Source organism: Motacilla alba, chromosome 4 (assembly GCF_015832195.1).
Source record: "Motacilla alba alba isolate MOTALB_02 chromosome 4, Motacilla_alba_V1.0_pri, whole genome shotgun sequence".
NCBI classification, from domain to species: Eukaryota; Metazoa; Chordata; class Aves; order Passeriformes; family Motacillidae; genus Motacilla; species Motacilla alba.
The window spans coordinates 31,499,395-31,517,271 of NC_052019.1; the positions used below are offsets into that span (position 1 = coordinate 31,499,395).

General features: G+C 37.4%; 1 protein-coding gene across 1 annotated transcript in view; it reads right to left on the minus strand.

Annotated features, from left to right (window-relative positions):
* SNX25 (sorting nexin 25) overlaps positions 1 to 17,877 on the minus strand; it is an 80,039-nt gene that overhangs the window by 56,850 nt on the left and 5,312 nt on the right. Inside the window, exons 2-3 of the mRNA XM_038134325.1 lie at positions 10,939 to 11,023; positions 2,696 to 2,912 (exon numbers count right to left, since the gene is read on the minus strand). Coding sequence (XP_037990253.1) covers positions 2,696 to 2,912; positions 10,939 to 11,023 — 302 coding nt within the window. The remainder of the gene's footprint in view (positions 1 to 2,695; positions 2,913 to 10,938; positions 11,024 to 17,877) is intronic.

Here is a 17,877-nt window from a genome sequence, read left to right on the forward strand (position 1 = left end):
ACAAGCTGTGCATGCCCCATCCCCAGAACCGTTCAAGGCCAGGTTGGATGGGGCAGTGAGCAATCTGGTCTAATGAAAGCTGTCCCTTCCCACAGCAGGGGTTTGGAACTTTCAGGTCTTTCCCAACCCAAGCCATTCTACAACTTGAGATAAAGAGAGTTTAATAGAACAGAAAAGACAGGGAAATTATTAATAATAATGATAATAATAATAATAATAGAATTAGAATATATAAACCAAGTGATGCACAACACAAACGCTCAACGCCTGCTGGCTGATGCTCAGCCAGTTCCCAAGCAGTATGTCCCAGACAGCTTTTCACCCAATTTATATGCTGAACATAACAGCATATGGTATGGAATATCCCTTTGGCTAGCTGGGGTCTGCTGTCCTGGCTATGTCACTGCCCAGCTTCTTGTGTTGCCCACCCCTTCAGCTTCCTCACTGGCAGGGCAGTATGAGAAGCTAAAGTCCCTGACAGAGCATAACACTGCTTAGGAACAACTAGAACACTAGTGATATCAACATTATTCTCAACCTAAATCCATAATACAGCACCATATCAGCTACTAGGAAGAAAATTAACTCTATCCCAGTTGAAAACCAGGACAACAATACAGAAAATAATTAAAGGCTTCCAAGCTAGAAGTGACATACTTTTTAGTTCTCAGTCTATAGCTTAAAATGTCAGCAGGTTCCAGCACAGTAAACTCCATAGCAGTAGGTAATTTGTACAAAATTCAATCTTGTTTAAACTTCAAATTCTCTTAAATAGAAAACACCATCTGAATATTTGCTGTGCTTTCAGGTTTATTATATGCATGCTCACATCTCTCAGCAGCACAAATTCCATCTGTAGTGTATGAGCACAATGTCACCTTTCTGCTGACTTTGCCTGTACATAGCATTTAAGCTGTCTCTCCATCTGCTAAGAAATGGTGAGCCCTGTGCAATATCCATACAGCTCCCTGGACTTTCTGAACAAGTTTGGATGAGCAGCATGAGGAAACTCTAATGCTTTGCAACTTACGTCATGCAGCATCATGTTGCTGATCTGTCAAGCACATTAAAACCAGACCTTTCTCCCTGTGAATTCACAGCCTTGCAGTCTGCAAAAAACAGTCACTAAGTCCAGTTCAAGTCTCTATACATTGTTCAGTTAGAGCTGTTGGGTTGGTTTGTTTGGCTTTTTTCTAACCTGCTATTACACAGCCTTGATAGGACTTTTTTTTCATTCCCATACTAATGCAGTCTTACCCAAAGTTAAGGTGCATTTACTACTTCCAAGTGAAAAAGTTAACCAGAAAATAACCAAAAGAATTTATTTTAGTTCTACATAGTGGAAATAACAATCCAACAAAGACCAGATGAAGTGGTCATAATTCTCAGCAGATAAGAAGCCTCACCAACAATCAGCATTAATAATACTTAATAATTCTGCAATTCTAGATCCTACATTCCCAGCTTCAAACAGAAAAATATTCAGATTTCAAAAAAGCAAAAAAACAAACAACAAAAAAATTTCAACTTCCTCATTCTTTAACTGGTCAAATCAAATTCTTCCCAAAAGCAAGCACTTTATTCTGATCAAGGACAAGTGCAAGCGTGATACTTAAAAATCAAGGAGCACACTTAGGAGTTTTATCTAAGAGATTTTTACCTCATTGCAGAGCTAAAAGAAAGCAGTACCTAGAACCCATTGCAAAATCTATTGCAAAGTACATACATCTTAATTTCTTATTTTCTTGAATGTAACCACCCTTTAGTGTCTTTCCTTTTTTTATGCATTAGCTTACATAAAAATTAGCTAGGATCTACCACAAATACATTAACTATGTCTTCTAGTACAGAAGAGAAAGAAGTGTCAATGGTAACAGATTGATCACTGGCAGAACACAATTTTGTCTGGTGAGGTGTCAAAAATACATGGATCTAACTGCAGGTAAAACAACTTCACAGAATAAAATGTACATCTAAATCTGAATGACTAAAGCATATTCAATTAGAATAACCAAAATGCAGGTAAGTGCAGATACAAGACCAAATTCCATGCACAATTAGACAAATTGTGTATTCAGATGTGGAAGCTGCATAGGCTAAGATTTCCTATTTGTAATTACAATTTGGGTGGAACCCTAGTGTTCAGGGGAAAGCTGGCTTTTTCAAGTGGACAAAGAGGAATTTTATGAAATCAGAAAGGTACCTTAAGCAGAGAAAAAAATACAGCCAACAATCTTTCCACTAGAAGTCTTGTTACTGCAGGGCAGGTCACCTACAGAAAACACAAGGCTTTGCCTCCCAGGGCTAGAAGAAATGGAAAACTGAATGGAATTATTCCTGGTGCTATTCTGGGAAAGGTGCAAATAACTATCTTCTTTTCTGTTGACTGCACTGACAGTGGTCCTTCTTTCCATTGCATGTTCACAGTACTTTGCAGGAACTGCGCACACAGCCCACCTCCTACTGTGAACAAAGGATTCATGGATTAAACTGAAAAGAGTAGTGACTCCAAACTTAGAAAAAGGAGTCCAAGTGTTTCCTTACAGACATCCTGAAGGCTGCTTGATCTCAAAAACTGGTAATAAGCTTGAACTATTTTATCAGTTTTATACACAGTCTTCATCACCTTGATTTAGCATATCTGTAAGTGAAGAGAGAAGCAGTAAATTCCAAAGAACTGCAGCTTTGTTTTTACCTGGCATTGGCTCCTTTAAGGTCACAGAAGTGCGAGAGTAAAGCTTTCACTACATCGTTGCAGACAACTTTAACTACATCAATGTGACTCAGCCTCTGTCGCAGCTGCTTGGCAATCTCCCAAAAGTCTTCAGAGAGCAGCTGGTACAGCTGCCCCTCATCTCTGCTGAGTTGCCCATACCAGGACAGGATGTAATCTCTATAGCTGTAGTCAAACACTGAAAGGAGAAACAAAACAATAAATGGCAAAAACTGTAAAAGGACAAGGCACACCAAGATAGAAAAAAATAACCCTCGACCCTTCTCAAAAACTGGATAGAGGTAACAGGCTTCACATCTACTTCTACCAAAGAAAGTCAGGCTGGCGAGGTTACAGCAATCTGCACCTAACAGGTTACTGCAGGTCACTTTGCAAAGCAAAGCCTTAAAGTGGATTTGCTCAATCAGGTTACCAGCTACACACAAGCCTCAGACTAATACCTGTCTCTCAGCAGTGGCTTTGGTTATATGACCTATCATATAATCTTGACTAAAATGTATCTGAAATGTTGCAGACTGAAGCCAGCTTTCTTTACATAGGAACTGAATAGTCTCCATTCCAAAGTCATGGCTAAAAAGGAGAGGTGGTAATAGTTTTGGATTTCCAAAGACATATACAACACAGAACACCACCACAGAAAGTACAGAAAGTACATGATAGGATCAGAGGAGCTAAGAGAGAACAAGTGGATTAGTGAGACCACAGGAACTTAAAATGACAAAGCATTCCAAACCATACCAACATGCAATTACCAATATTACTGTAATTGCAAATCCCATGGCAACACTGTCTTCTACCATTCTGACTTGGCTTTTTGGCATTTGTGTGTCACCAGTTTTACTGATGTTTCACTCCAGCAAATGTCCCTGGAAGTCTAAGGGAGCATGAGGTGCTCAGGGAGAACACAGGAACTATTTAGCAGTTGCAACAAGATTGGGGAAAACCTGAGGTTGTAAGAGTCAATTTGCATCTACTGGACAAGAAAAAGGAGGGAATAAAGTCATGTGCCTGGTAATTCGAGCAACTTCTTTATTAAACAAGCTGATTGCAAACTTTCATATCAGAAGTCCATCTCATTTGTCAGTGTAAGCCCACAGTGTAAAGTAATCATAAGACTCCATCATTTCTTACCTTCCACTTTGATAGAAGCTGTTTGTTTGGTAAATTATGTAAATTATTAAAATCTCCCTGGCACTTGCAACAGTGAACTAATAGCATATTAAGAGGCAACAGCTTAAATATTTTCACCTGCCTTTTCAGGCAAAACTAGCAAACCTCAACCAACATAACCTTGACGAAAACATTTCCAGAGAAATGGCTGAAACTGATTAGTTTCTAGTCAAATGCTTCACAAACTAGCTTCCTCCAAGTTTATAAAGAAAGAAATTTAATCACTTCAATGAGTATGCTGAAATATATTGTTTAAAGCCTTTTGCTAAGTCATTTCAAGACTTTTTAATTAATAATTCATAAAAAATTCCACAGTTCTGTAAACAAATATATAACAGGTTTGATGATTTTTCTTTCCTAATCCAGGAGAGAAAAAAGTATGCAGAGCCAAATAGCAGGATAGGAACTTCCAAAATACTTTTCTAAAATACATGAAATATTTCACTGAAAACTCTTATCCACAAATACTACAGAGTGATAAAAACAGTTATAAAAATAGTGATCTTATGATAAGCAAACAGAGGAATAATCTCTCAAGACACCACAGAAGAGAGGAAATAGCATTTTAAAATCTGAACTTTTATTACTTATCTCAAATCTTCCAACAAAATACACTTTAAAAATCTATTTTTCCACAGCTGTCCCCATGTCCTTCTGCAGCCACCTTTTTCTTATAGCTTAGTTACTCTCTTCTGTTGCAAGGTCTGAAACACTGTGGAAAGCTGACCACAGCAAAGGTTCTTCCTTTTCATCTAATCCATAAGAACCAATAATTTCTCAAGTGTGCTTGCAGCACACTACCTTGTGGTATTTTTTATCAGCATCACTGGCAGGTGGTGACTTTCCAGATTTTCTTACAGATACCCTCTCTATCCTTTGCAAGGGTGCAAAGTAGCTCCTTCTTCAGCATCTTTTGCCTAAGAGGACAAGCCATGGTATGGAGTGGTGGCTCCTACAGAAGTCTATTCAACAGAACTCTACAAAGCAAGAGCACACAAGAGAAGAACTTGCATCCCAATCTCTTAAGGACATATTGTCTTTCAGAGAAAATATATTCCTAATGACCGTTAATTCATTAATTTTAATAAATTATTTTTAAATTATATTGTATAATTTATATTAATTAATAAAATAATTTATTAATTTTTAAGCAACTCCACTCCAAAATGAGCTCTGTTTCCAGCACACTACATAACACATTCTTTTTGATTCCTTTTAGCCACTCATGAATTCTGTCACATTCAATGCAAAAGAGCCACAAAATCTATTGGCAAGATCAAGCTAGAGACAAAATACCATCAGTCATCATCAAAAATCAACCATGCAGTTATGAAATATTTCATTTGTGTTTAACTCTGCCAGTTACATACTTTCAAGACCTTAAAAGGATTACACTGCTTTAAACCAAATTTTCCTGCACCTGTGTTTTACAACTCTCTTACTTAACATGTCTTCTGTAGTTTTCTTGTCACTTCTCAACCTTGTTGCCCTTCCTGCATCACAACAGTGCTGTTCTCTATAAAATTCAGGGTTCTTTAGAGTCCAGCATGTATGTCCAAGTGAGCAGTGAGACAGCTTTTAAACAAATAAAATTTAAAAAAGACACCAGCCCCAGACACTAACAGCAGCCAGTTTAAGACTGGGTAAGACACTGCCTTGTGTCATTGTGGCCCTGGGGTGCAGCTGCTGCTTTAGTTTCATGCCCATTGATGCAGCTGGTGCCTTTTCAGCACTCTAAGGAAATACAGAAAACAAATGTAACAAATTTATAGAGAGCAGCTTGCTCCCTTCAGAGAAGAAATCTGCTCATGCATTTATTCTCATTATTTTTATACTTCATGTTCTCTAAAACATTGAAAACAACAGTCAGAAGACAAGGAAGGAATAAAAAAACGAGCTGAACACATTCAGGACAGAAAGTTACAATCACTAACTCATCCACTACAAACATAAAACAAATTTCTTCTGATCAAATCACTGACCACAATGACTCTGGTGCAAAACTGTAGAATCTTCTACTGGGTTTCCCAAATTAGTTCAGAAGATCCAAGTCCCAAGTTATTACAATGTGATTAAACACCATTCCCTTGTGAAATTAAAGTTGAATCTGTTCAACCACTCTTTTTAAACACTGTAAACTAGAAGAGTGTTGGGAGTAGAGAGCCAGAAGCTTGTGTGGAGGTTCAGTGAGGACACCCCTCTACACCCTTGCCTCATTCCTCCACGTCCTACAGTAACTGCTATCCCCCTTTTCCACATTCATTCATTGAGAGGTTCTGTGGCACCAACAGGGTCTGCAGGTCAGACTGGTTTCAAATCTGCAATTTGCAGAGCTTCACACTAGACAATTTTTATATTGCTAAGATTCATTATACAACTTTATTAAAAATAACAAAAAAATCTGAATAGCAAGGATTAAATGCCTACTCTTTTTCTCAAAGCAATATTAAAAAACAGAACATAAATATTCTATGCAAATACAGACAGACTTCCAAGTTTTAACAAGAAGTAACTGTCCTTTCCTGAAAACCCCGGAGAAGCCACAACCACTACATTAATTTATAGTTAAATCCAAAACTCTCCTGTGACTGTATGAACAAATGAAACAAAGGGATAGCTACAACACTGCCTTGAGTTATTCTGAAGCAAACAAGCATTATGACCCATAAATGAGAAATACAAGGCTAATGTGAACTGTGTTAGGATCCTGCAGGAAGAAACCACCTTCAAAGAGCCAAGAAACATTACCAGAAATCTGTGCTACTACAACACTAGATCTAACATGCATGATGGGGTTATAATAAGCTATACTTTTAGAAAAATACTTTCAATAAAAAATTAATAGGAAAAAATGACATACTATACCACAGCCAAGTACCTGTCAAAGTACTGTTCTAGAGAAGTAAATGCTAAATGCTTATTTACTTCTTAACAGCCACTACCTTTTCCCCTTGCCAAAAGCCAAATCAGACCAAAAAAAAACCCCAAACAACAAAAAACAATGACAACAAAAACCTGAAAGAAAATTAAAAACCCCTGCATTAAAGGTGGGTTTACAATTACTAATAAAATTACTAATAAATAATCTGAATATTCTGTTTTGTAATTTCCAAGACATCAACATTTAAATTGAAAGAGATGAAAGCCATTTTTCACTTACTGTATTTTAAATTTCATTATGTTTTAGCTATACAAGAGGATGAGGTTTTATGCTTATTAGCTTTACTGAAGTTTCTCATGGACACTAAATCTTTACTTAGACCATGGTGTGAAAGGCTAACAAAATGATGTCTAAATGCCAACATTTCAGTGACTGTGAACTTGCAATAGTGGTTTAAAGATTTCAGTGCTCTTCTAAAGTTTGTGTTTGGAAAACCACTAGCATTTCTTGGTTTACTTCCATATTCAAATTCTATGAAACTGACAGGTTTAGTAGGCTAGATGCTATCATCGTGCATGGATGGATCAGCCCTGTGCAAAAGGAATCCCTGACAGTGTCCCAATTCCCCAGTCTTGGGTCCGTTTTCATTAAAATTTTCCTGGCATTTGTATCTTTACTGGTTTTTTATGCAGAAAAAAAATAATGAAAATATATAAACAATAGAGAAAGAAAGTAGGAAATGTAGTAAAATAAAATCAGACTAATTTACGTCCAAATAATTTTCCACATGAACCCTTGGCCAAGAGTTCTTAGCTTCAAGTGTTTGAATCCCAATAGCAGACAAAAGATAAATTCAAATTAGTCTGCTGACCTAGTGGACCAAAAATAATATTTTTGAAAGCTGTTTTTAAAAAAAAAAAATATAAAATTTAAAATAATTTTTTTAAAAACCACCAGATTTCCAAATAGAGAGCAGCAGGAGTTACTACCAATTCTTTTTTCTAAATATCAATATGCACATTTTAAGTTGGGAAATGAGACAGAGTTTCTCCCAAAATTTCTGTAAAGGGAAGTACAACCTTACATTCCCAACAGAATTAGATCCTAAGGGATCAACACAGATAGGCAGGATCTAATCCACAGAAAGAATCTAATTAAATACCCAAAATATTTCCAAAAAGGTTACCTCAAGGCAGGGTTCAAGGAAGACAACCCACTCCAAAACAAGAGATGGCTCTCCAGCAGGAAATATTTTAAGATCTAATAAACAGGTGAATTTTCACAGCTGAACATTTTCACCTGTAGAGCTCTGCCAGGATTTGAGCTATGGCCTGTACTGTTTTACTTACTCAAAAACGACCCAGTGAAGCAGCTAAGTGATATGAAGACCATTCTTCTTGGCACTACTAAAACTGTAGAGACAAAGACTGACTGTGAAAAACAATGAAAAGACCGCAGGACTTGGAGCAATAAAAGCAGAAAATGAAATTCAGTTCCTGGGAGGCCAGCTACCCCCCAGCAGATCAATCCCCTGGCAGCTGCAGCCTCAACCCAAGCAGTACACGCTGTGCACAGCAGCACGAGAGGGACTGGGCACAGCCCCTCTCATCTTACCACACTACTGTGTGGATGGAATCAGACAAGCAGCAGGTAGCACCAAAGGGTATTTGTAGAAGTGGCTTATCTTCTCTTTTTGTAAGGCAAACAAAGGTCAAACAAAAATAAAATCAATCACTCAACAGAAAGCATGAAAAGTACTGAAAAAACCCCGTATTTCAATGTAAGCTATTAAAGTACTACCAGCTAAAAAGGAGACTTGGGGCTGACAACTAAAGGCCTTTTCTACTGCCATATTCAATATGGAAAATCTCTTTGTAACCTTACACTTGTTCTGATTTTGAACACTTAGATTTCATAAACCACAACACACTGTAGCAGGGCTAATTCACAGCTTTCTCCCACCTTGTATCTACAGCTATGGCAAGTATCCCATAATTAATAATGAAGCAGCACTCTAAAGCACCAACCTGTTACACTGCTCTGCTCTTAATGGAAAATAACAAAGACATTTAGGGTGCAGCTGTAAATCAACATATAGAGTTCCTTCTTGGTGGTGTTTAGTGTGAGGCACACTGTAAAAGGATGATTCCCAACAATTTTATTACAGCAAAACAAGAAGCTGTATAAGACACAGGCAACTATTACCAGCCAGTGACCACCACAGCAAAACTAAACATCTAAACTATCTAAACATCTACTAGTTATTGAAATAAGACTGATGGTTGAAACAGAAACACAGATGACTCCTTCAGTTAAACCAAGGATATGACTGAGGATCTTTCCAACTACATTAATAGACTATGATGGGAACGTCAGGAAAAACGCAGTAAAGCAAGTGGTACCTTGAAGTGACACAGACCCTTATGTGAACCACACTAAACTCAAAGAGAAAAGACCCCACAGCCTGGCTATAACACCAGCAAAAGCGTGGCATGACCAACAGACAACAGGCAGCTCTGGAGCGAGGCAAGGCAGTTAGCAACTAACAGTAAACCCCAGGCCAACTTAGTTACACAATGATGAAACACAGCTGAAGAAATCAGAATTAACCAAAGGGCTGTCTCTTCACATCCAGCAACAGCATTTCTGAAATCAAATGACACCACCCATGCATCCCAAAGGTAAAGAGACGTAAAATCTGTTAAGGGGGGAAAAAAAACCACAAAAAACTCCACATCCCAAAATCTCAAGAGGCACTAAGAGTCCAAACTGGTCCCCAAGATTAAAACCTCATTACAACTGAATGTCTCCTAGCTAAATGAAAAAGGTTTTTTCTAAAGCATTTTGTTGAGTAGCACATTACACCTAGACAGTAAAAAGTTCTCCAAAATTCCTGGGATTTATAAATGCTTTAATCCTAATCACTGCAAGATTGGAAACACAAATACAGATGGTATTTTTTATATTACTAGAAATAAAGTTTTATTTAACCACTAACTTGTGGGGAAAAAAAAAACAACAAAAAAACCACCATTCACATCAAAACAACTACAAATTTCAGAACTGTCACAGGCAAGAAGTCCTGTCTATTTTCATAGAAACTGATTATTTTATTCTAATAAAAATAAGCTATTGCTTTTGCGATTGCATTCAGTATTTCAAAATGATTGCATTCAGTATCTCAAACTGAAGATGACTCAGTCACCTTTCAAACCAAAAACACTCTGTATGGTAGAGCAAAAAGTACAATCTCATCTTTGTCAAACTGCAAAACAGAGAAGTTGGCTTCATCACTTAGGCCTGGAAGAAATAAAACAAAATCTGACAAGTTTGCTTTCCAAAAATCAGCGTGAGAATGGAGGGTAAAAGGTACTCTGAAAAAAAATTAGCAGAAAGGCATGAACAGTCACAGCATAAGGAACTTAACTCTGAAAAATAAATCATTTAAGTATTAGTAACTTTGTTTCAGGCTTACTGAGTAGGGATGGCTTCATGCATCCAACTTGATGACATAGGCAGGTAGTGTTCTAATTTATAATTTTGCTACATATCCTGCTAATAGCTACTCATCGAAATAACTTTAAAAACATAACAAGTTGTCATAAGACAACCAACCCTTTTAAAGCAATGTTAATTTTTAAAGATACTCTTTATTTATGAAAAATATAAGAAAAAGTGCTGCTAAGAAATTTTAAAGGAAAAAGTATTCAAAATTAGATAAAATATTTACAAAAGGCTGATACACTCTATCAGCCAGAAATACAAATGTTGATTTTAGATTCAGTTTTAATGGCAAGAATTGCACTAAATGGGAAGAGTGTATGCAAGATTCTGCAGGATTTCTCAGTTCAGGAAAACTCAGTCAAGAATATTTTAGGTGTTACCCCTTTGTTTTGTGCGTAAGTATTAAAGACTGTATTTCAATGTATTTCTGCAAAAAAACAGCCACTACAGTTACAAGATATCAGTTGAACAGCAAAAGCAACATCACATTACTTATTACAGCGGATTTCTTGAGAAGAGTAAGACCTTGCCATTACATTTTATATCATGGAAGAAACCAGGGTCATATTCTAAAGCCTTGGAATATTGTGCAGTTATGGTTTGCTGAAAGGACAAGAGATATTCAGACTTCAATGCACCTAAGACTCACCTTCTTTCAGTGCTTTATCCATATTGTGAGAAATAACCACTCTCCTTGATTGGATTGAATCATGAGAGCTTCCAGACCAATTACTCTGAAATTAAAACAGAACATACATCGTAAGAGGAAGAAATAAACTAAAAGTTACCGAGGGAATAAAACGGGAATTCAAGGCAATAGTACTGTATCATTTGGTCTTTATACAAATATGGTAAAATAGAGGAGTGTCAATTGTCTATGAGGTTATTATACATTGTTCATCAAGCACATATTAATACTTGTGTATCACACATTGTACAACTTGCAAAATTATCTTAAGTGAAGTTTTGTTGGTAGAAAGGAGCTGCATTGATCTGCAAGACAGTGCACTGAGGATAGGACATGCATGTAATAAACAAGTGGAACTCTTTCATCCAGTATTTTCACAGCAAATAGAATATTTTTAGAGCCTACTGTGACAATGAACTTCGTTTAGCGTCTAAACTACTTCGAAAACAAAAGAGAAACCTTTAGATCTCCTATTGTAATTTTGGTTCACATTCTTTTAGGCTTCTTTCTTCAAAGATGCTTCTGGCCCTCTGCATTTTAAGCAGCTGTCCTATACAAATATTTGTCTTTATTGGAGTATTCACTCCCACAGTGTCCAAACAGGTGGGTGGATGGAGAAAAATTTTTCAGGGTATAGACAAAGAGCAGTGACTCATGATGTATTTATATAGAAAGGAGTATAATTCAAAACAGAAATAGAAACTGTTCCCACTGTCAATCAGCTTGGAACTCACTCTCCTTCGTAAGGGGAAAGCAGAAACATCCCCATCCCTCCAACATTGACCACACAGAGAATAGGAAAGCAACAGAAACATGAAGTAAAAACACTGTTTAATGTTCTTATAGGTAATATACAGTTATTTCAGCCCATTTGCAGGCCAATATTCTGTATTTTGGTTTAATGTTTTTTGTCTACTTCAGATACGTGCATGCAGAGTCTAACAAAGTTCATCTAATAGAACCTAGATAAAGGAGTCTATGCACTACTTTTAACAGCAAAATAAAGCTTTTCAGGCTCACTCACACCTATCACACAGCAAAGTGACTTGGAAAGGTACTTTCCACGTCTTGAGTGTCCCCCTGCCCACAGCTGATTTGTTCCACCTTTTGGATGAATGCAACAACACTCCCTAGAGTTCTTCCAGTCACTATTATGAGACCATAATTATGGTCTTTCAGCTGATTTCTTCCCTCCTTCACAACAGTACCAATGGCAGGAGCAGCAAGACTTCAGCACATTTGCCTCCATCTGTAGTCCCCCCTCCCTTTTAAAACTATAGTTAGTGAGGTGTAAGAACAGAGTATTTAGTGAATCACTATAGATTTCCAAGCCCCTTTTTGATCTGAACACTGGTAAAAGCTTCAACCATATGCAGCTAAACAGTAGGAAAAAGTAGTTTTTCTCTTTGTAAGGTCACCTAACACTATTTGTAAGGCTCCAATACATCCTCTCTAGCTGCTAATGTCATCACACTTCCTCAACACAAAGCTGTGTTAATGCCAGTCACACAATTACTTCAGGATTTTTCTGCTTTATTCGCAGCAGGAAGCTGCATTATTTAAAAAATTAAAAAGAGAAGACTCACGGAGACATGAAATACCCCAAGTACCTTAGGGGAAGGGAAAACCCAATTAAACAAACTCACTCAGGTCTTTCTGTGAAGAAAGAATTCCTAAACATGAGCCAACAATCCTGACTCAAGATCCATGCTCAACACAGCCCATCTTCCTTAACACTCATGCCAGCTTAGGTATCCTACAAGGCTAATCCTTCTGCTGAACTGAGTCCTACCTGCATGGAGGTCAGTGACCTCAAGCTAACTTAGTCATCTACAGTTGCATCACAGACATTGCAGGAAGCATTTTTTATGGCCTAAAGCATCAGTGCTCCAATGCAGTGCTCACCAAATTACTCCTTTCAAAACTAGGTTAAACACAAGTTAAAAAAAAAAAAAAAAAAGAAAGAAAGCAATCTTCAGAGGGGATCTATAGTTGCAAGAAGCTAAGTAGCTTGTTCCACTATTAACCTATGATTCTGGTTGGGTTACTTCAGGTTTAAGAACTAAACTTCAGGGAAACCTTACTGCTGTCTCGAACTACTGAATGACAGGATACAAAGAAAAGGGAGCCAGACTCTTCTTGCAGATGCACAGGACATTAGGAAACATTGCAACACAGGAAATTCCCATCACAAGACAAAACTATTTTAATCATGAGGCTGCTCAAGTATCAGAATAGGGGTGCTGACAGGCTGTGGAGTCTCCATCTCTCAATCTTCCTCACTCTGAGCAAGAGAGGAACTAGATGTCTCCTAGATATTCCTTCCAACCTGAACTATTAATGATCCTTGATGACCCTTCAGAGAGCTGTTAATTAAATTACGTTATTAATAATATATCAGATCTAAAGGTGCCTTGCCTAAAACAACTGATCAAACTAATTTTTTCTTCCCATTTTATGAACTCGCATTTAGCAGAATCAAGACTTAATCCTTGCTAGTTTAGGCTTCCTTTCAAAAAGTACTATTTCTGTGACAACAATAGTGTTGAATTAATTAAATAAGCAGGCATTCCCAAGTTAGATGACATATGGCAGCAAACACCTTAAAAACAACAGTAGCAACCTGGTAACGCTGATAGCAAACACCTGTGATAACAGATTTCAGAAAATTCACAGTCCAAGCTCAGCTCTAACAGCAGAGAGAATGAAAAATACAGCATATTTCACTGAAAGACTTTCTTCCCACCCCTGACTCAAGTCAGATGGAGGGCATATGTAGAAAATAGTTTCAGCTAAAATGCTTAGATTTGAATGTTTGCACATTTTTCTTCATGTCATTCATTTAAAGAAAAATGGTGCTATGCTTCATGAAATAGTTGGCATAACCCTAACTGAACCAAAAACATTTGTAAATGGATTTAACACAGTCAAAGCTCCAGTTTAGATGCTCTTTTATGCAGATTAAAACCTGGCATGTTCCCCTAAGTCCTGACTTGCAGTATCACAGCCCTCAACCATTTATCTTTTTTAAATTGCTGTCAAGACAACTGGGTTCCTGTCTGTAGACTTCATTGGTAAGTAATGACAGAAACCAGACTGAAACATAAATCTTAACAAAAGGACTTGAAGGAGTTGGGGTGGAGAACATTTTGAACGTACATGCTAAGAATGAGGTTGCTAACAAACAGGGAGGCCTGTTTCCTGGAACACTTCAAGTTTTCCTCAGTTTTGACTTTGCTTACAGGCTGAAAAAAGGATGTGTGCATTTCCTGTAGACTTCTGAACAACACTTATTGTTTGATACTTTTGAAAACTATTTAAGATTAAGAAAACAACAGTCTGAATAGATAAAGAAAAAAAAGCCTGACATTGAACCTGAAATTTTGTCCTAGGTACAGTCTCCTACAGAAACAAAAATTAAGTAAATGTCATTTATTGGTTTAAACTATATAAGTAATTTTAAATTAGCTCTGAAGTCAACAATAAATGTTAAACAATAAAGAATTAAGAAATTGCTTCAGCAACAACACTCAAATGGCAAAGCACAGAGAACACAGGAGTAACTTCCACTATCGAGAAATTCATTTGCAACACTTGGTATCAAATGCAATTTTTAAAACACAGCAGCAGAAAGCCAGGCACCTGCTACAGGCACACCACATGCAGCCTTACACTGCCGTGGAATTAAGGCCAGAAGCAGAGAAAAATTTACAATTATTCCTATTACATTAACTCAATTACAACAAAACTAGAACAGAGATCACGACAGATGCCACAATATAAATGGGCATTGTGGATGAGACAGTTTAATCAGTGATCTAAAAGGGAAAGACTGAATCTAATTCAGCATACACAAACCAACCAGTTACTCACAGTTACCTGTTCCTCCCACTGTTGCCCTATTAACTTTCATCTTTGTAAAACATGCATTAACATCAGACTGGGCCTTTACAACAAAGAGTCACAGCCTTCACTGAACTCTACATAAATTCATATTTAACAGATGCGGATAGATGTGTTCTCATCCACATATTACTCCATATAGATGTTCTTATCCAAACATTATTTCAACTAATGGTGCAAAAACAAATTTATGTTCACAAGAGTTAATATTTTTTGATTTATACTTACAGTCTATTTAAGATTACAAGGCAAGTATGTATGTGCCACAGTCAGCATTAACAGATGCCATAACTTCCAATTTAGAAGTCAACATACTAAAAGCATGTTAATCCTATTATCTTAAGCATCATTATCTCAGTAATTATTTTATGATATCATCTCAATATTTCTACCAATATAGTAGCTCCTGGAATATGTAAACTCTGTTTATCAGATGGGGATCTTCAATCTTAGCTGTACCATGTTTAAAACTGGTAAAACTGTAGCAGTGTAAAAACTTTATAATCAGGACAGAATTTCTTCACTTGAGATTTCATAGAATACCAGACAGATAAGAATATAAAAATGGAACATTTCTCAGGTACTACCTTCATTCCATCAGTACAGCCAAGAAATAATTGGAAACTTAGCATTCAAACTGCTGCTCAGCGAGAAATACAGCATTATCCTGTGCTGGAATTTTTAATATTGCCATCAAAACAAATCCTTAAATGAATTCTCAAGGTGCAGGCATTGCCCCAATGTACTGAACATTTCCTCCTCTTTAAAAAGAGATGACAAGAACCTATGGTCTATACTTCAAGGCCAGAAGAGCCATATGGCATGAAAACTAAACTGCTGGCAAGCCAGAAAAGCCAGCACAAAATCATGCTTGAGCTGCAGAGTCTCAGCTTAGCAACCAGAGAGAAACTCCTGCAAGGGCTATTGCTATACCCTCCCTGCACGTGACTTTTCACCATACACACATTTCATAGGGTATCCTGTGTTTTCAAGAGCACCACAAAACCACCACAAAAGCAGGCCACATGAACCACCATCATTCATTTTACTACCATTAACTTGTTGTGTTTCACTGTGCATATTTAATAGGGGAAAAATGGTATAGAATGACTGGTCACAAAAACCTCTCATAGACACAACCCAAATCTGTTCCCCTCATGACTACATGATTTCTTTATCTTTTCAGCCACTTGAAGTAACAGCCTGGGAGAGGATACAGTGTTCTATGTAACTGGCTCTTTCCTTGGGTAAATTCTGCTGCTCTCCTTTGCAGAAAGCAAGAAACCAAGACTTGGCAATACAAGACAACTTTATGTGATTTTATTTTCAGAATGTTTCTGATACATGCCTATACTATTTTCAACGTCAAAGCATACCTTGAATGCAGGACGTCTTCACTCTTGACCTTATTACAGAGGTTTTATAGCCACCCTTGGGATTTCCCTGCAAGAGACTCGGACAGTAAGATCTCTAGGAGCCCACCACCCATCCTTACCGACTCAGCAGAGCTTGATTATCAGAAGAAATGAGCTAGCTTCAATCATAAAACGCTGTTCATGTGAGACACAGTCCCTACAAAGGTAAAACCAGCCCATTCACAGCAAAGTATGAGAAGTCAATCTAACACAAAGTTGAGAAAATTAAACATCAAGCACAATAAAATGCAGAGCTGACAACAAAGAATCCAATGAAAAGAATCGGAAAGAACTGCATGACAAGACAAGAATTTTCTAAATATACATGATGAATAAAAGAAATCCCTAAACATACATGATGATGAAAAATGTGTGGAAAACTAAGTCTGCTCACTGTTAAGGAGTTATGGGACAAAGAACTGAGTGACAGAGTCTGCAAAACATTTAATTTCCTGAGGTCAGTCTCCTGTAATAAAGTTATCACTCCAAAGTTACACCTGCAGGTAACCAACATATGCAGTCTTAACAAAGTTCCAATTCCGGAAAGGCTTATAAATCCCAAATTATAACAGATGTTCCACAGATCCCTAAAAACAAGCTGTACCAGAAATGTCCAAACCACAGGCCCCTGTTGAACTACAACAGAACACTTGCAATTCATGCAACATTCCCTTAACATTTTAAAATATTCATGGAATTGGGAGAAATTGCTAAAATATATTTTCATTATTTTGATTTCAGGACTTTCCTAGTAGTAAACTCAGCCAGATCATCAAAGGCTCGTTGTTGACCTGCCTATGAGACAGAACTAAGAATAAAAGCATGAGACTCTGAGTTCTGTTAAAAATGCACTGAACATATCTTCTCCTTTCAATCCAGAAACAACCCATCAATTAAAAGACTGGCAGCAGATCAGAGTATCTGCTTGCAAGCCCAAAACAGTCTAAAGTGTGACAAAAGTGCCACAACCAGAGACTGCTGTTGTTTTTACAAAAATCCTGCAATATCAGAGCTCTAAATATCCCCTGTGCAGTCAGAGAATGAGACAGACCACAGAACATGCTTGGCTATAGATTCAGAAAAACCCATGAAAGCTTTTAACGTCTTACTAAGGCATACAGATCAAAATTTGAAGGAGTTAGGAAGCTTCTCCTCTCCCTCACAGTTCCTCCAAACTACTTATTACCTCAAGAACTCTTTTGCATCCCACTTGAAATTTATGCCCACAGATGGCAAACCTTCCACTTTGCACAGCTGCTGGGGCTCCTCCAAGCCTACCTTCACAAGCTTCATCTCATGGCAAAAGTCCAACAGTGAAGGAATATAAAACTCTGTGTCCTTTTTGTCTGCTTCCCTCATGTTCTTCACAAAGGGCAGAGCACTCAGCTTGGCTACTGTGACAAATACTCAACCTCAGTTAAGTTTCCATCACATTTGAAAGAGTCAATCCATTTCCATTTCACTACGCATCCTCCTACGGCTTGGATAAAAAGCAGTACTACCTTCCAGGATCCAGATATTTCAAAGACAATCTGATCCAATGAAAAAAAATCTTTACCCACACCCCCTCCACTAATGCCAA